This window comes from Ascidia mentula, chromosome 8 (genome assembly GCF_947561715.1).
Source record: "Ascidia mentula chromosome 8, kaAscMent1.1, whole genome shotgun sequence".
Classification (NCBI taxonomy): domain Eukaryota; kingdom Metazoa; phylum Chordata; class Ascidiacea; order Phlebobranchia; family Ascidiidae; genus Ascidia; species Ascidia mentula.
In genome coordinates, this window is record NC_138573.1 from 712,940 (window position 1) to 732,864 (window position 19,925).

Sequence of the window (19,925 nt, forward strand, 5' to 3'; positions counted from 1 at the left end):
CCTCCAAGTGGTACGCAACCACAAAAAGATTGGGAATCACTGTCGAAGGACTACAAATTATAACAAGTTTTATACAAGCAACATTTACTGTCCTGCCAAAACAACTATTGTATTTCGTTTTTCAGTAATTGTTTTATGTATTGCAAAACTACTTGAACACAAAATGATACATAATCTTTTAAAGTGCTTCGGGGAAACAAACAGCTAAACTTCAATGAATGATTTCGAAAATGCGGGAAAAAGTAACATAAGAACTTGAGTACATAAAAATCACAAGGAAGTAAATCACATTTTCACATTTGATTCAAAATATAAACAAACAGCAGTTTTACTAGTTGGCATAAAGTGAATTTGAATCCGTGTAACTTTTCATTGCTCGGTAACAATCCAAGTAATTCTCCTGTAACAAAAATAAATAAGCGTTGTTACGGGTTTAGTTACATTTCAAATCCCGTTGACGCCGGAAGTGAATTGTTAAGAAACATTATGTTGCTGTTGCCGCCAGACATATTATATTTTAATAATCTGTCCTTTTGGTACAATTAACGTGACTTTTATTGTCCGACGTTTCACGGTTAAGAAACGTGCTTATTTTATGTTTTCATACTTAGTTTTTCATCAAGCTTTTATCAAATGTGGGTTATTAGTTATACGACACACGACCATGTGGTTAACAATTATCATGTCAGGTCTTTTAAGGTCATTATCCCAACTTAATTGATAGCAGCTTCCAAAATCGATGAAAGCAACGGAAACATTCAGTTTAAATCAACTTTTGTATCAAAAAGCAGTGTCGTATTTGATCTAGGCTGATGTAGACCTGTGCATACACAGGGGTAAAACTTACAACATCCACAGTAAGATCTGGCAACGTTTCCTTCACATCTCTAAGTGACCGGAAAACATCAACTTTCCTCTCAACGTTGAACCGAGATATGAGATTCCATAAAGCACAAAATTCACCAGATCTCGTCAGACCGTTTCTGTAAGCAGGGGATGGTTAAATAATTTTGTTTGTGTATAAGTATATCGTTAAAAGTTGCCCCATAATGATCAGGGGCTAAGAAACCCCGTTTTAAAGTAAAAGGTATAGAAACAGCATACACATTTACCTGTCCAGAATCAAGATATCCCCAAACTTGTCTCCACTTCTTATAGAGTTGATCAACTGGAATAACTCGACCAGGAGACTTGGATCGGTCAAAGTGTTGTTTCTGTTCCAACACGAGAACGTCAACACCTCAGCCTCGTACTGAAAACAGAGTAAGTATATATTCTGAGTCAGTTGTTGCATGTTTTTAGTTTGGCATTCTGAGTTTGCATTAAATCAGTGTTTTCCAACCGGTGGTACGCGACGGCATTCCAGGTGGTACGCGAGCACCTTTCCGTAATTTGCGTATCTAGTTCGAATTTAAAAAATCGTAACTGATCTCAAAATGTTTGTTACTTCATCCCCTAGGTTACTTTGTAAAACTCAACTATGTGGTACGCGTCGAAATTGTTTTACCTGCAAGTGGTACGCAACCACAAAAAGGTTGGGAATCACTGCATTAAATGAACTTAGTCAGCAGAAACTTAGTTTTGGTATTAAGGTTCAGTTAAGAATTGTTTCAGCAGCAAATTTTGGTGAAATTTGCTGCTGAAACAATTCTTAACTGAACCTTAAATTCCAGATAGGCAGATTCAATGGAAATTGAACTCCTGTCTTCAGTGATTGGATTCAAGGTGACACCGATGTGATCAAACCATGTTTGTTGGCCAAGTTGGGTCGGCCACCAGTGAATGTCCTGCATCAAATTTCCCATTATGTTACAGTGCATTGTTATTAACCTTTTTCATGATGGAGACTTACCCAGGGGTTTTGGAGCATCACGATAATCTGGGGTTTCCTTTCGGTTACGAGTTTCCAGAGTTTCCCGCTGTTGTCTCCTATTTCATTGCAAACGATGAAGTGATCACGTCCGTGATAACCCTGGAACATTAAATATAAGGGACACAAAGAATAAAACATTAACTTGGCACACAAAGTTCTTGGACATAACGTACCTCGACAGTAAACGCCCATTCAATGTCTACAGATGAAGCGTGATCTATCAAAATAGATGGTTTAAAGTGTTTAACACAAAAAATTTAAACTTGTTTTCACAAAGAATATATGTTAAATACAGTCTAGTGCAAATATGGTTTACCCGGTGCTGGATATAGATTACCAGCGGAACTTCTAGGTATAACAAAGGTAAAAAAAAAGATTTAGAAAACACGCCTGGATGCATTTTACTTACAAGTAACAGTATCCACAGTTTCGATGGTGATCGGTAAAGCTTTTTCAAAGTTGTTGAAGCGATGAAAGTTTGTGAATTCCAAAACAGCTGTGTTTTTCAGCGGTGACCTGGTAAAAAGTTTTAAACGATGCTGAAATATTTGGTAAAGTTTTGATTCAAGCAGAATCGCGAGGGACAACAAAAACGTAAAGCCGGGGCCAGACATGCGCGTAATGATAAAAAAGTGTCAACGTGACCAGAATAAAGGAAAAAAGGAAAAGGTGAAAGATTACTTTTACATATTTTTATTTTACTATGGCTTACTGTTCCAGTTCATAAACAATTGAGTGAAATTCATCGATGTTTCGATCAGTGGTTCCGAAAATAGAGATTTCAGTCATCAGTTTGTGCAGGAAAATATATTGTTTCTGTGGCGAAAAATGGATTTTAAAAATAAATGTGTTTAATGGACACTTGAATTTGTTGGAAATATCGATACAATCCACACGAGGCAATTTAGAGTTTGAACACAAACACCAACCGCTGTCTGAACCATCTCCATACGTTGCTCCCTCATGTGGTAGACCACACGATAAATGTCAATAGTTTGTGTTTCATTCATTTGGTCGATCAAACAATCAAGTCCGATAAATGTTCCAGTTCGCCCCGCACCAGCACTGAAACATAATTTCACATAGTTGATCTTTCTTAGCAGCCGATACAGGAGTGAAGTGATTAACTTTAAAACACAAAAGAACATATTTTTAAACGGTCCGACCAACCTGCAATGCACAACAGCAGGGGATGACTTGAATCTTGGAACCATGGACAAAGTGTTCCTCACTTCCATAGAAAGCCTAATCAGTCCACTAGATGTCGCTGGAACGCCGTGATCGGGCCAAGCGGTGAAATGGTATTGGATCAACTCTCTACGTTCCTGTCACAAAATAAAATATATATTGTCAAGCACGAAATGTTTCTGAAACAACAACTTAACATGCACAGTAAAGTAAATATCAGGAAATATGATTGTCCCCGCAGTATAAAATAAACTTCGACCCGCTACTTATTGCACAACAACAATAACATCGATAGATTTGTAACCATTACATTGCGTAGGAGGCAAAATGCCACTTCCACCCAACTTCCGGTGTTGCCATAACCAATATGAGTCAAGATATTATTGGAAATTGGAACAAGGAAATATCATTATATTATCAAACAACAAGATCCCCGGAAATATTTAGATTAACAGAATCTTTATTCTTACCGATGAGTAATTATCAGACAAGTCTTCAACGAAGAACTTCCGTATGACGTAAGAACCACAATCTATGACGTCACTAAAGAATACTTTGACGTGTCCGAATTGTTTGTTGAGTCCGGGGTCCGGCCAATATTTCTCACATTTGCTCTGGGGTAGAAATTGTGAAAAGTTAGGTCAGAAACTTCCGACACGGTTATGGATCGACAGCCTCTCAGGGTAGCTTGCTCTATTACAATTTTATTACAAGAAAGTTTACATTACATTGCCTTATAAAGTTTTTGGTCGGGTGGACAGGAGCTTAATTGGCCATTACTTGGAATAGCAGCGACTGGCGAAAATTTTTGGTTCAAAACATGTCAAAAATTTGTGTGCATTGTTGAGGAGGGCAGTAATATCGCTAACTTATACTCAATACAGGTTGCAGCATGTTAAATGTTTGAAATAAATTGAATTAGGATCCAAATAAGTCACAGTATATGATTTTGATTGGTTTAAAGTGTGGAAAAGTACCGAATATCCCATATGAGTTTAGATGCAGGTGGAAAATTAATCACAACAGGAAGCCCCACAAACCACGGAAAACGTTCCATAGACGCTCACTATGAGTTGGCATCCTTAATATAAATAACTCAACAAAACCGAGCAAATCTTCACCATGTATGAAGTGAATCAACACCAACCTTTTGTTTCTCCACAAGGTTTGCCAACATGACGATCACTTTAACATTTTCACTCCAGATCATTGACCAGAAATCATCGAGTGTGTTTTCGGTTGGACCTTGGGTCGCAATCCATTTATTAGGGTTGCTGTAACCCTGTGATCCAAACAGGAAGACAAATTAATTAAACAGCAATTCATTACCGCACCGCTGTATGTTAACCAGTCAACAAAACAGTTTTTAACTCGTAATACACAAAGTACGATTCCATTTATTAAATTTATTATTTTTTTAGTTTGTGTTTTATAGGTAAGAAATCAATTACTTGTAAGCGTAATTACAAAAAAATATCCAAATTAACCACGGTATATTGACAGGCTGTCGTGTGCTCTAGTGTTGACAGTATCCTTGTCAAAAGTTGATACAGTGAGATTATTTGTGATAAAACAACACCTACAGAGCTCTCTGTAACGATCGCTGTGTAAACTTTTGACGCTGATATTATTGTTTGTATTTGTTATCGAACTAGATGTTAAAAGTGCGTTAGTTCGTTCACAAGAATACTGAATAAAACAACAAACCTCTATCACGGCAGCGTTGATGTAGCCATTCTTGTTTTTCTCTGTGCTACTAAGGATTATTCTGTTGGAATCATCTGAAAAAAGCAACAGAAACTTAATTGTTTGAATGTTGTTGGTTGAAGTTAACATTCATATTTACACGGCAAAATATTCTTGTATCGATTTTTCGTCACGTTTTCCTGACTTTTTCCATCCTTCGTATTTTCAATGAATTTCTTGCTCAATTCTTTGATTCTCTGCAAATAGAAAGGGTGATTTACCTAACGATATACTGACGTAAATGTAGGTGATAAACAAATTTGACGTAAAACAGGCGAATTTTTTTTGGAAAATGTGAACAGTCAGCGTACATTAAACTGAAGAGTTAATTTGGCGTGTTCGCTCTTGAAACTATTTGTGAAGAAATCTTCGAGTTGAGCAGCGGGAATAGGATTTGGATCCACTACGACTTGTGTAGCGTAAGTGTTATCTGAAACAGGAAGTTTGATGGAATGGGTCAAACCTTGCTAAACGTAGAATTAATCTTCTGTATTGAGTTAGTGTTTGTCAATAACAGTATGTCATTATCTCAAGCTTGAATGTATGCAACACAATCATGAAGACATGTGTATTGGTAATAGTGGCGTTCCTGCCCTCTAGCTAACCTTACAAAAAGGGCGCTTTGTGTTAATATTGTAAGATTATAATGTAATGATTTCCGCCTCGGCGTTGATTGGGTGTTTCCTTTGGTATAACCCTCATCGTATGTAACACGAACTGGATGTTACCACAAGAATGCAACAACACGCAAGTTTACCACACATTAGAAATAACATGTTATTTTGAACGTTTCTTACTTCCAGATCGTTGGCTGGAACTTTTTAACCTTCTTCTATCCGGGCTTTTACGAGGAGCGCACCAAGCCTGTATGTTATGTCTGTGAAGTTAAAATAGATTTGTTAAGTATACACATTGAGTTGATACAGTTTATTAAAACAGGGCATGCTGCGGTTGCAGCCCACACAATATACATAAACTGCTCGACAAACATGTGGGCATTGGGACGTGTTTGCTAAAGATGTAATCAGAACAATATTGTTCACAACAATGATATGTGGTGCAAGGCCACCCACGGGGAAGTTAGTTTAACCAACACTTAATCAGGATATACTTAATGCAATCCATATTTTCAATATGGGCAAATCTGTTCAAGCAGAACAAAAAATCCAACTTTATTGCCTTACTAATGTACATCATTACTAAACCACTTATGGTTATTCACAAGTAGAACACATACAAGTACAAATATGTAACTTGCCTTTTGTAAACTATGAGTGCAACGATCAATATTATCAGTATGACACTCACAGAAGCTCCAGCTATCATTCCTAGTGGCTGAGGTTGAGGTTCAGCTGTAACAGTTAGCATATATTATTGTTATAATGACTTTAATTCAATTTGGTTGCGATGCCACTAAACCCAAACTATGGCTACCAATATTGCACTTTATCATGATCTCAAAATAAAAGGTAGAAATTAAACTTTTATGTAGAAGCATATCAGCCAATAATTATCAGGGAGCTGTAAACAGTGCATGCGTTTTTTATATTAGCTAGTTGACTAAGAAAATGATCCTCGGCTACCAGCTGCACTAGGTCAAAGTCTGTACCTCACTTCTCCTACTTATTTCAAAACTTACATATAATAGGGCCACCAGTATTAATATATGAGCAATTTCCATTGGCATTGTAAACCATGTGTGGACATTGCAACGTCCCGGTCTCGTAAGTTGCATTCACAAATTCCCCTTCACCAAAGTCTATCGAGTAGCTTGATGATGTTGGTGGATTGCTGTTTAGTTCAGTGCTATTGGGGTCATTTGTACCAAATGTTGTTGCAATAACCTATTAAAATGCAAAACAAGTAGATTCTTTCATATAATTTGGCATATGAATTTTTTGAAAATAACTAAACTTAACAAACTGCGTAGTCAACAGATGTGTTACTATCCCACAAAATTAAGGACAGGAAATCAGGACCTGGAAACTTTAATTTATTAATTCACATCATACAGAAAATTTATTTTTATCTACTGTCAGTTTTTGTATCATTTAAAAACATAATGTTTTGATTTTCGTGGTTTAACATTCTGTTGAAATCCATGACCTTTTATGCCACTAACCTTGATCTGAGTGATAATTTGTCGAGCGGCTTCAGAAATTGTGATGTTTATTTTGCATTTTCCACTTTCTGGTGACACCAGGGTGACCATATCAGCCAACACACTTGTTGTCTTGCCAAGTAAAACAGGAAGAACGATTCGAGAATGTTCCGGAAACTGAATTACCTACAACAACAGTTTTTATATTGGGCTGAAGTGAAAACAATCAAACAAACTTATGTAATGATAAACCAAGAGGTGTTTTTTAATGCATAAAGTTAGAAATTTAAAAAAAGTATATGTCATATCAAATCAGATTTATGAAATAACAAATTTATTGGACCTAAAAATTGTCTTTAACAATAGTTCATGTTGCCAGGCAATTAACAAACACTTACTTGAATATTGTAATCAGTATCTGTTTGTAAGTTGTCAAGAATCATTGAATATTCATAGTTGGTTGTCGAGGTTTGATCATATTGTTTAGGTATGGCATCCGAGTTTAAATTGCTTGATGCTGATATATTGTAAGTGATCACTCCATTGTATTTTGTCCCATCTCTCCACTTTACAACAACTTTGTCATAATAACACTTGCTTGTTTCAATAATCTCAACACCTGTGATTATGAAATGGTTTTGATTGAAGTAAATAAATGGAAATATTCTACACAATACTTTGAAATGCGCACAGAAAGAAATGTGTTTCATCACAACTTTTGTTTATAATTTGGCCACTTTCATCAATAACACTGCATTCCATTGTTTCAGGGTTCATTAAAGGTTTGTTTGTGACAGGATGAGTACCTGAAAATACAGCAAATCTAACTCGACTACATCAAAACTGTGAAAAAGAATGACATTTCTATTTACAAACAACAGTTCTTATAAACACCTAAAATCTACTATTATAATTGCTTATGTGTGGTTTTATTATTACAGTAAATTAAATTCAGAAATATTTTGGTTTCAAACAATTTAAAATAAAGCCTCACCATCAACCCAAACATTTTCCATAAACTTATCAGACCACTCTTCTTGCAAAGTTGAACTGTTTAGAAACATTGGTGAAGGTATAACACCTCCTTTGCCCAGACATTCTTTCATGGCATCTGTAAAGTTCATGTTTTCACTTCCATTGACATAATATTGGTTGTTCTCCTCAAGCAGATCTAAAGAAGTTAAAAACTATTATCTTACTAAGCAATGTGGAGCCAATAATATGAATTGTGTATAAGCTGCAGACAGATGGCCACTGTTTCGACCTAAAAGGTCTCATCAGTGCAGCTGGTGTTGGCTCCACATTGCTTATCATATGATTATTGTGACACGGGTCCTGACGGCAGTATTGGTTGAGCTTTGCTTGGCCATAGTGTTTCCACCTTGTTTTTTCTCCGTAAGGTAGCACCTAGTTTGGTGCCCAACCGATGACGGTGATTGTATAGTCACCACAAAGTGGAAGTCTTTGCTTGGCCGTTTGGTCAGCAAAGTCGTCTTATAGTCACACCAGCTGCACTAATGAGACCTTTTAGGTCGAAACAGTGGCCATCTGTCTGCAGCTTATACACAATTATTATCTTACTATTCAAACACATAGTTTGACAATAACAAAACTACATAACATTAAAATTAAAAAAAATTTGTACCTTTGTTAAACATCAAGTAATTGGTCCTTGAACTTAAATCATCATTTGAAGCCCAACATTCAATGGTTGAGTTTGGTCCAAATATCACAGAACTTTGTAAGGAAAGTGTTGAAACAACTTGATCTCCACTATTAGGTGATGATATAACAGCTGGGTCCCTGTTGTCTCCTTCTATTATTATCTTTCCATTAATTCTCCACCTCACAACAGGTGTTGGTCGTCCAACAAATGTACAGGTGAAGTTTTGAAGTTGACTGAAGGTTTTGGGTGCAGTGGAGTTTTTGTAAATTGGCCCAACTATAGAAAATATGTTTATTTACTTGGATACACAGTCTTGCATAAAACATTTCTATCAAAGCATTAGCCTGGTTTACACTAATGCTGTGAAAAAAAAACAGGTTAACAATCCTTAATGTTATTTAACAAATATTTACCATGAACTTGCAATGAATCGGCAACTTTAATTGCAGTTCCATTGTGAAGAACCTGGCTAGCATTACAAACATATTGACCAGAATCATCAAGTAAAGCTGATGTTATGACCAATGTAGAAGTTGTTTTATATTCAGTTGACTCTGGTTGTGTGTGGTAGATGGACATGCTTTGATCTGGAACATTGACTCCATTTCTAAAAACATGGCATCAAACACCCAAAGAAATTAATCTAGACTGTCAATAGTTTGTAAAACTGGTGAAGAGGAAGTTGTTGAGATATCAAATTACACCAGGTACCAAGCATTAAAATATGCAGCTGTACCTTGTCCAATGTATAGCAGGTCTGGGAAATCCATATGATGTACAAGTTATATTTGTTCCTTTTCCATCCCTTATCACAGTTACTTTACTACTGACAGATATTTTTAACAAAGCTGCAACAAAGGTCAACATATGATTATTACTAATTTTCCCATGAACACAATATTTTAAACAATTTAATTCAGCTACAAATAAATGTTTAAAAAACTATTTAATAATGGTAGAAAAAAAATAACACATATAATAATACATTGCATTATGTGGCTCATACCTTCAACTGTAATCACTGCGGTCTCTGTAATGTTTGCAATGTTGTTGCTGACACATGTGTAATTTCCAGATTGAGATATACTTATGTACGTTAAACTTAACAAAGATGTAACTTTAGAAACTCCATCCACAGTAAAGGTTTGATGCACATCAGATTTACTGCTTGACACAGAGCTATTATTTCTGTTGAAAATTTGTTACATTAAAGCTTTGCAAAAAAATAAGCTTTTAAGTAGTGAGGATATATTTTTTTCTAAAAATACAAAATAAATTGCAAGGGATATTATGAACCCCTAAAACAGATCCTACCAATAAATTCAGTGTGCAGAAACTTAAATTTTATAAAATAAACTTTATAGAGTTTTTAAAATAAAGTTTTGATGCTTGTACACAAATTTTAACGCTTTTTGTACTAGCTTTTTCCCCCTAGTTGTAACCGGTGGAAGTTATTTACCTGATCCAGTTAAGAGTGGGTGTAGGAAATCCATAAGAAATGCACTCCACTGTAAACACCTCATTGTATTCATTAACCAATATCTTGTGTGTTGGAATAGAGATGTTTGCAGCAACTAATATAAAGAATGCACATTGCAACTTTACAAGGTTACATACAAACCACAATCTCACCTTGAACTTGAATATTTTCATACAAAAATCCACCACCAAAGTTACTGCTAACTTGGCATGTGTAATTTCCACTCTCATTAATATGTTGAAGTGTGATGCTAAGTTTTCTCACATATTTTTGAATTGGCCAAAATTTTTTTAAGGGATATAGTTCATAAATATTGCTGTTGTTATCACGACTTACTGCTGCACCATTTCTAAATACAGGAATTAGTTACACATAAAACCATAGTTTGTGGGAGAGCTTTATCTTACCTGAACCAGTTTGGAACATTTCTTGGAAATCCATATGTTGAGCATTCAAATATTGTTGGTTTTCCAAAAGCAACAACTTGACTCTTTGGTAAAGTGCTAATATTCGTTGCAACTTTAACAAATAAAATTCATGTCAACAATCTAATTGTAAGATTTTGTTTGATTTTAAACAATGCATTTTGTAATATTATACTGCAGTGAAAAGTCAAGAAACTTTTCAAGTGCTTTTCAAACAAGGCCTAAACTTTTTTACCTTGAACTTGTATAGAACTTGTTTTATCACTTCCACCATCAACATTACTTGAAACTTTACATGTATAAATATCTGCATCTTCAATATATTGATATGTAACATTCAGTTCTCTCACAGCTTTGTTGAGTGAAATTGAGTCAACTTGTGGTTTTTGGTAAATATTTGTAGATTTCAATTCCCGAGGATTATTTTCACCTCTATAAACAAATATAGTATGTTTAAATTAACACAAAACACGCACATATACATGTTGCAAAGTTAACAAACCTGAACCATGATATTTGAGGTATAGGAAAACCATATGATGTGCATGTAAATATTTGTTTGTCTCCTGGAGTATAAAATTGTGAAGATGGAGATGTGCTGATGTTTGCAGCAACTGTGGAAAACATACAAGTATCGTAAATAACAATAAAAAAACTTTCATTCAAGAATTATTTGCTGTAAAAACCTTGTACTTGTACATTGCTATTGAAAGTTGTTACAGTACTTGTGTGTGGTACAGAACATGTATAAACCCCAGCCTCAGTAATATCTTGATAAGTAACATGAAGTCTTTTGGTAATCATTGTTCCAGATGTAACAATTTCTTGACGAATGCTGTCATTTAAAATTGAACTTATTTCATTTCCGTTTCTAAAACAAAATTTTTTGCTTAGGGTTTTTGTTAAAATTGATAATCAAAATTAAATCTAAATCAAACAAAAAACCAGTTTATTTATTTATTTTTAGATATTTTTAGAACCTCATCCAAGTAATGTCATAAATTGGGTAACCAGTGAAAATACATGTAAAAAATTTGTGATCCCAAGGATTAAAAACATGTTTTGCTGGAGATGTGCTTATGTTTGAAGAAGCTGCAAAAAGATAAAATAAGAATCAAAAATCAAAGTATTTCATGGAAAAAAGGGGAAAACAATTCGTATTAGTTTCACACCTTGAGCTAGTATGTTACTTGTTTTATCACTTCCACCAGCAACATTACTTGAAACTTTACATGTGTATTGTCCAGCCTCACTAATATCTTGAAGTGTAACATAAAGTTTTCTTTCTACTTGGTTTTGTGATGGTGTTGTTACTTGTGATGTTTGGAGAATATTTCCACTGGAATTTACACTGGCTCCATTTCTGTAAAGCACCTCTGGCAATAATAGCTAGTCTTTGCCTTATTACAATCTTTAAAGGTAGATTTAAATGTGCCATGGTTTGGCACAACTTGTCAGTGGTATACTTTTGTTGTAAATGTATCTAATCATAATCAAAACAAAGTGGTTACCAAATAACTACTATGCTAGCATGAGAAAAAATGCCCATGAATTGTTAAATGCAAACCTTGTTACACAATATATACTAAACAATGGGTTACCTCATCCATACTATTTGAGGTGTGGGATAACCATATGAAGTACATGTGAATATTTGTTGACTTGCAGATTCAAAAACATGAAAATTTGGAGATGTACTAATATTTGCAGCAACTAATCATATGAAATAAAAATTTAGCAAAATACATAAAGGGTAATTTTTTAACTCTTACCTTGAACTTGTATGTTGCTTGTTTTACTTCCACCAGCAACATTACTTAAAACATTACAAGTATATTGTCCAGCCTCACTAACATCTTGAAGTGTAACATAAAGTTTTCTTTCTACTTTGTTTGGTGATGGTGTTGTTTCTTGAGGTACTTGGTAGATGTTACCACTGGAACTTTCACTAACTGAACTGGAGGCCCTGTAAAATCATTGGAATACAATTTTATTTCTATATGTCCAATAACAGCCATAATATTCATTGAGAGCTATAAACAGGGTGAACACACCGTTTTGACCTAAGTTCTTATCAGTGCAGTTGTTTACTGTAACACTGTGCTAGATTTTACATTAGCAGGCACACAGATTTCCACTTTGTGGTACCTTTCGGTCATTTTCTGCAGCTCTCAATAAATTTATTTCATTTGTAAAACTACTTACTGATTCAAGGTGCATAACAATATATTTAATGTCAACATTAAAGTAAATTATAAGCAATGTAGCCAATAGTGTTCATATCCAAGCTGAATGCGAGGAAAGAAGTTTCTATTCATATATTGATGAATTTCAAGAATATAGTTAGCATATTTTTGTAGTTAATTCGAAAGCATGCATAAACACAAATTTTGCTTTACTGTTTCAGTGAGGATTATACTTTTAGAACAAAATTTTACATATGATATTAGGTTTGTTATGTGAAAATGATAGATAATAGACAACTTGCATATGTTATTGTTTTTAACTATGTATACAAACATTACTTATTTTAAGTGGTTGAAAATATATGCCAATTGGATACCTTCATCACAGTCAAAAAATGATGCTCACAGTTATTTGTGTAAGATGTTAGCAAAGAGCCTGTTTCATTTTCATAGGTTGCTTTCTTACCAAAAAATGTTTACTTACTTTATCCAAGTAACTTCTGGTAAAGGAAATCCATTGGAAGTGCATGTAAATATTTGTTGAACTCCAAGTGTGACAACAAGAGAGGTTGGAGATGTATTAATAGAAGCAGCAACTGATAAGAAATGTTTTAATTTAAAATGTACTGCTCTTCTGGCATAAAATATCTGTGCTGTATTTAATCGATGTTTCGTCTGCCATGTGGCGAGAATTCATCAGGTATTGATGCCACAATTTCAAGGAGTTGGACCACATCAAGCTGCTCTTTCTTGAGTTGCTTTACATTTACAAAAACAGTGGATGCATCAACGACAAACAACGATATGTTTTCTTTTCAGCACTTTACAATGATTTGTTGTAAGTGTTGTGCCTCCCGCAGTGTTGGGTGTTTTTGCCTCTTCCAAATGATCTGACAAGCGGTGTCAACATGTATTTTTTACTTTTTGTGTCCCTGAATGTTTTAGTGTAGTTTACTTTGAAATTGGGGTATCAATGCCTGATGAAGTCTCGCAGCGTGGCAGACAAAACGTCGAAGAAATATATATTTTATGCCAGAAGAGCAGTATATTTTTAAATTGCAATATGCCTGGTAGCAACAGGAATTGTATGTTTAAATTTACTTTCTTAGTTTTCATTTTCAATCTCACCATAAACTTGTATGTTGCTTGTTTTATCAATTCCACCAGCAACATTACTTAAAACTCTACATGTATATTGTCCAGCCTCACTTCTATCTTGAAGTGTAACATAAAGTTTTCTTTCTACTTTGTATTGTGATGATGTTGTTACTTGTGATGTTTGGTGAATATTTCCACTGGAACTTACACTGGCTCCATTTCTAGAAAAAAACATTTTTTTTTCAACACTGTCACCTACTCTGATAGAATCCCTGCGAAAGTTTAGAAATGTGAATGCTTCATTCTTACTATTTTGTTTGTCACCTTTGCCATGTTATTTGAGGCAATGGATACCCGTTTGAAGTGCATGTAAATGTTAGTTTAGATCCAAATGTTGCAATTTGAGAAGAAGGGGTTGTCATAACACCTGCATCAACTAAAAAAAAAAACAATGTAATTTGTTTTAAGTTTCTCCTAATTAATATTAGTAATTTACCTTGGACTTCAACAACACTTGTTTTTTCACTAGCACCAGCAACATTACTTGAAACTTTACATGTATATTGTCCAGCCTCACTAATATCTTGAAGCCTAACATGTAGCAATATATTTAATTCATATTCATTTGGTTTTGACATAGGTACGTCCTGATAAATATTTTTGGAACTGTCAGTTGACCTATAATATATGGTTTTAATTTGAAATTTTTTTTTGTGCTAAGTTGCAAAGCTGTTAAAATCCTACTTTGACCATGTTATTGCAGTTGGAGTTGGATAGCCATGAGATGTGCAAGTAAATGATTTCTGTTCTCCAATTTTAAAAACAAGGGAACCTGGTGATGCTTTAATGTATGCAGCAACTTAAAAACAAAATAATAAACAATACAATTTTTGACTTAAATAACACTAGAGTAGTGCAAAATTACATTTAGCATATCAACAAAGTGAAAACAGGTACAGAAAAAACTCCTCACCATTAACAGTTAATGTACTGTCAGTATTTCCACCACCGTTCCAGTTTGTTGCTCTACACACATATTGTCCCCCATCACTTCCTACACTGCTACGTTGTATGTAGAGAATTGATCGAGAAGTGTAAGAATCAACATTTATGTTGGTACTTTGGTAAATGTTGGATGATGATGATGTGGTAACTTGGTTAGTTTCTCTGTAACAAATAAACTCATAGAACTTGTTATAACAAGGTAAGGATTGTTACCTGAACCATCTTGCTTGTGGGTCTGAGTAACCTGTTGCTGTACAATTCACTTGTTGGGTTGAACTGGAAATTGCCACTATTGATGTTGTTGATAATGTTGTTTTGACTAAAATGATTATAAAGTGGTTTTGGCAAGAGGTTTAAACCATTTTATTTTGCTTGTAAATAAATATATTTTTGAATTTTTAGATGAATGTATTTATCACTACAATAGAAAACCATGTAATTTTATGACCAATTACAACCACCATCACCACTACAAGTGACAATTTGTTACGTCTCAACAATACACTCACATCGATTTATGAACAGAGGGAATTTTTTTAATTATGCTATAGATACCTTGTTTAAGTTGACTGTTGGCAGATACAGAACATGATGTTACAGAACTTTCACCACTGATTGTGATTGAATTAGAACTTGAAGACATAGTGAGAGTATAAGTATGACTTGTTCCAGTAAAACCACTTGTAATTAAGGTTTTGCTTCCATCATTAAACTTGTAGTATAGATCAAGAGGTTGTATATATAGGTAGGATATTGATATTATGATGGTAAACTGTTGCCCAGGTACAGCACTGTATGTTGGTTTGTCCAAGGTAATCACTCTGTCACCTAATATCAAAAGTTACATCATAACTGTCAATGCAAACAACTCCAATATACATTTGTGAGATAATTATTCCTTTTAAAAAAACACACTGGCAATATTACCAACATTACAAACAGTTAAAATATGCCATGAAGAAAACTTTCTCTGAGTAAAAACTTTCATAAGCTATTGATATGATTAAATCATTCAAGTACATTTAGACATTTACAAGATTTGTTTGTTTACATACAAACTTAACCTTTTAAATTTGGTATAATTCATACAATATTTGACAAATCATATTATGAGAATAACTTTTTAATTTTTGTAATGCTTTTTTTGATAACGAGAAGCATGACATGTCAAACTGCCAATTCCGTCTTTATAACTGAAAGCTCTTAGGGCCACATTTTCAAACTTGAAATTTTCAGACTTTTACCTAATTTGACCATCCTGCAGCTGTAGATTAGTAGAAAGTGTTTTAAGACCACGGAAAACAAGCCCTAGCAAGATCCAACAATTTGTGGAACAACTGCAACTCTAACTGTAAAGGACCTGAGTTTCGCTAACTGGCATTTGTAGGACTTCGAGATTTTGAGCTGTTGAAAAGGTCCTTTACACTTAGAGTTGCAGTTGTTCCACAAATTGTTGGATCTTGCTAGGGCTCAAATTTTTGCTGCACAACCATCTTTGAGGAGCTTTTACACATGGTAATAATCATGTTATATGCAATGTCCTTTATACTGATAAGGTTTAAATATTACTTGTTCTTTTTTTAAAAAAAAAACATTATCAAAATATATTGAAAGTTTTCAACAGAATAGTGCAGGACAACATCCATGTTAACTTCTTCAGGTCACATTGTAGAATTTTTATTGTACTAAAATAATTCACACTACTTCATTTGCCACATGCTGTAACTTTTATAATGCCGCACTACCCAAACATGGGCCACTTTTTGGTAGGTTATATGTTTCGCACCATATCATCTGGTGTCCAAATAAGCAGCAAAATTGCTTTATGGAATTCGGGCATATTAAGAACTGGTGTCCCTAAGTCAGTTTAAACTTTTGATAAAAAAATCACTAAAGACAAGAACAAAAAACATCGAAAATACCAGTACACAAGTGAAGGAAACAGATTAATCAGCACAACTTTAAAGACCTAAGTGCCGGTTGTTGCCAATTTAGCAATAATGATTTTTTTAAAACATGATGTACCTCTCTGCTGTGCATGATTGGACATACTATTAACAAAAACAATTTAAACTGCAAGATAAATAAATATATTGCCCATCCATATACACATGTGTGGTAAGCCTTTATGCCCCAGACTTAATAACACTTTTACCAAAGTTAAGATTTTTGTTTAGTAAACAACTTATAAAGCTAGAATTTGAGATTACTTACCTGTATGTGAACAAATGTAATGACGTTGAACAGTACATAACAAATCGCGCCATGTCCAAGTATGAACCCCACTTTGGTATGATCCATAAAACGTCATACAATCTCCACCATTCGATGGGGTATTTGTTGTGTGGACATGATCAGTAAACCAATTTGCATATCCAGTAGTGCTCCAAGTACCTTAAAAAACAGTTATTAATGAAATTCACAAAGCAGGGTGGAATAAATATTTCTGAGAAATGCTAACATCGTGAAACAGTACACATTTTCTCGAACTTCCACTCAGACAAAAAGGGAAAAGTGAAAAAATGGTTAAACTTCCATGTTTGTTTTCTGGGATAGTATTCGAATGCAAAAATTAGGAGCAGCATTTCAGACATGGAGTATAAGACTTAAAAAACACTCTTTTTTGAAAAAGTGAATTACCAAATGATTTATTGTGTGTCATCACAATACTATAGACTTGTGTCCTAACCACTGGACCACTTTTACTTTTTTAATGGTCCCCTGTATATTATTTTTGCTAGATTGCAGAAACTAAAACAACATTAATTTAATATAATCAAGATAGCCCATACAATGCTTGTTCTCTAGCATTGTATGGGCTAGCTTGTTTATATTAAAGTCGTACAAAACTGTGAGTTGTGTTCATGAATCATGACATTAATTATTTTATAATTACTGGATGATTATTTTTGTGCACAAAAAATATGCAGTGCTGTAGTATCTGTAGTTGTGACAATTTGTCGCATGGTAGGTAACTCCAATCTTTACCATTTGTGACTATTAATTGTTACAGACAATACTCAACATTTATAGGTACATTTCTAAGATTTGTGTTTACCTTAATAACAAGATTTCATTTTACCGTGCATATTTTTTTTATCAAATCTATATTGTGAATTGTGGCAGATAGTTAAATATGTTTGTGTTTTATGTGGCCAAAATAACAAATTATGGTTGTACGTAAGCTAATTGTCTAGAAACAAAGGGATACCATTATAACATAATTATTAGTAGCCACATAAATTGGTAAAAATTATAACTTTTACCAAATGGCAATCTATTCCACTGCATCCTGGCCATGCAGTGTGCTTATTTTTGTCTAGGTTAGCTGTTCCAAACTGTATGCAATGGCATTTTTAATGGACACTAGGCTGTTTAAACAGAATAAACTTTTTTATAAAACAATTAGGGTTCCTTTCAAAAATGAACCCTGTGTAAAAATTTTCTGTGTCAAAAATCGCTTGCTGTTCGATTTTTTCCTAAAACTTCGCAGCATGCAGTTGGACACTAACCATTTTTACACATACATTGGTTGTAATAAAGTTACCTGTTGAATTTCTCATACTGCATGTTACCTGGATTAATAGATTAATACATGCATGCAGAATGCAGTTAGGGTTGGGATGCAGTTTTAGAAATCCAGCAGCTTGTTGCTGTTGTTGGATAAGTATATTTTTAACATTTGCAATAAACCTGTATTAAATTGTTACTGAGGTCCAGTTTAATTAATCGGAATTGTTCTTTTGTCACTTAAGTTTAGAAAGTGTTTATTTGAAACCAACGTTTCGTCCATCATCCTGCGAGACTTCCTCAGAGTTATGGACAGAAATGACGAGGTGATGATATGTAAAATAACATTTGTAAATAAGTGATAATTAAGAAAACCCTATAATAAGAGGACAACTATTCCAAACATCTTCTGTTATGCCCTTCATGCATTATCATTGCAACATAACCCTGAGCAAGTCTTGCCGGATGGTGGATGAAACATTGGTTTTAATAAACACTTTTGAAACTTAAGTGCCAGAAAATATTAATTACTATGCCTGGCAGCAAAAATAGCAGTCCAGTTGAATATTCAGAAATAATGCTTTGTATAGACATGGACTGTAAGCAAAACCATTTTGTTTCATACCCATAGACAGAGAGGCATACACAGTTCCATTTTGCCATTTGAAATTATTCCCCATCTTATGACCTCCAGTATAAGCAGCTGTGAAAACATACATTAAGCACAACAGATAAATTCAGTGAATGTCAGGGTTTACTAATTGGCGAGCCAGTGCCCCATCCATCATTTCCAATCTTCCCATTTGCTTGTGTCACAAGTTGGTTGTGAGTTTCTTCATCAGGAATACTTGTCAGTTCCCCATCTCCACAAGCTGTTTTAGCATTTGTATATGTTGCAGTTGTGGTGGAAAGAACATAATAACGACCTTGACATGCTGATCCTTCTACAAATAACTTGCAAGGAAACAAACTGTTGACACAATCATTATTTTTTTTATATATTTTAGTGTTTTGCAACATTACATATAAAAAATGTGCATGTTTCTTATGTAAAATCAATTTGAAACAAATTGGAATTTTTTATAATCCTCAATTTTGTTATCAATAAAGACATCAACAAACTCAATAGGTCAAAAATTGTAACACTTCTTTATCAATTATACTGGCAATCAAAGTTAAGTTTAAATTGCAACTGTATTCACAAAGAAAGTCAATTTTAAACATGCTTACAATTTGTTGACACACTTAAATCTGTTTTAAACACTTACCACACTTTTTCATTAAAAGGCATACCAAAATCAAAACCACAAATCTTGCAAACATATACATGGATATATGAAACTGGAAAACCTCTTTGAGCTGATTATTAGTGAATGACTTACATGGATTACTTCTCATCTCAACACATCCCAGTGTTTTAAATGTAGGTTTTATTTATGTCTCCACCCACCTGATAGTTACATCCGTTTGTGAGCAGTCAGTTGGTTCGTTGTATCCACAACGTGGGTAGGAACTTCGTACAATAACATTTCTTGCTCAAACTGGGCAATAGTTAGGTATGTATCCTTCCAAGATCTTACACTACAAACACATGGGACAGTATTTTTAAACAGTAGATACCTAATTAAAACCTAATTAAATAATCAA

The 19,925-nt window shown here is 34.1% G+C and overlaps 1 protein-coding gene across 3 annotated transcripts; it reads right to left on the minus strand.

Moving 5' to 3' along the window:
* Positions 1–124: 124 nt before the first annotated feature.
* Positions 125–19,863, minus strand: LOC145911257 (uncharacterized). Of its 3 annotated transcripts, none has more exons than XM_082998544.1 (48): positions 19,729–19,863; positions 19,037–19,222; positions 18,904–18,981; positions 16,983–17,162; positions 15,324–15,596; positions 14,982–15,087; positions 14,737–14,930; positions 14,508–14,622; positions 14,260–14,441; positions 14,088–14,199; positions 13,794–13,984; positions 13,150–13,261; positions 12,252–12,445; positions 12,081–12,192; positions 11,652–11,842; positions 11,460–11,571; positions 11,166–11,350; positions 10,982–11,093; positions 10,715–10,911; positions 10,462–10,573; positions 10,207–10,403; positions 10,034–10,148; positions 9,581–9,762; positions 9,311–9,422; positions 8,988–9,181; positions 8,554–8,850; positions 7,903–8,079; positions 7,586–7,714; positions 7,307–7,527; positions 6,930–7,094; positions 6,447–6,651; positions 6,066–6,159; positions 5,605–5,684; positions 5,119–5,237; positions 4,908–5,004; positions 4,769–4,842; positions 4,209–4,343; positions 3,532–3,675; positions 3,044–3,198; positions 2,803–2,938; positions 2,586–2,689; positions 2,283–2,389; positions 2,047–2,090; positions 1,853–1,972; positions 1,662–1,787; positions 1,113–1,252; positions 848–983; positions 125–400 (listed from the first exon to the last, which is right to left on the minus strand). In XM_082998544.1, the coding sequence occupies exons 3-48, from the start codon at positions 18,956–18,958 to the stop codon at positions 332–334; spliced, it is 6,609 nt and encodes a 2,202-aa protein (XP_082854670.1). In that variant the 5' UTR covers positions 18,959–18,981; positions 19,037–19,222; positions 19,729–19,863; the 3' UTR covers positions 125–331. The 3 variants fall into 3 exon arrangements, with proteins under 3 accessions (XP_082854670.1, XP_082854668.1, XP_082854669.1); XM_082998542.1 differs by lacking the exon at positions 19,729–19,863 and adding an exon at positions 19,547–19,658; XM_082998543.1 differs by lacking the exons at positions 1,662–1,787; positions 19,729–19,863 and adding an exon at positions 19,547–19,658.
* Positions 19,864–19,925: the final 62 nt, after the last annotated feature.

Bases quoted from the DNA above. Each gene is read 5' to 3' on its own strand.
- LOC145911257 (XM_082998542.1), bottom strand. From the start codon at position 19,607: ATGTATATGTTTGCAAGATTTGTGGTTTTGATTTTGGTATGCCTTTTA. The intron at 13,262-13,793 runs GTGAGATTGAAA...ATTTCTTATCAG, and splicing joins AAGCAACATACAAGTTTATG to TTGCTGCTTCTATTAATACA. The intron at 9,763-10,033 runs GTAAATAACTTC...AATTTTCAACAG, and splicing joins CCCACTCTTAACTGGATCAG to AAATAATAGCTCTGTGTCAA.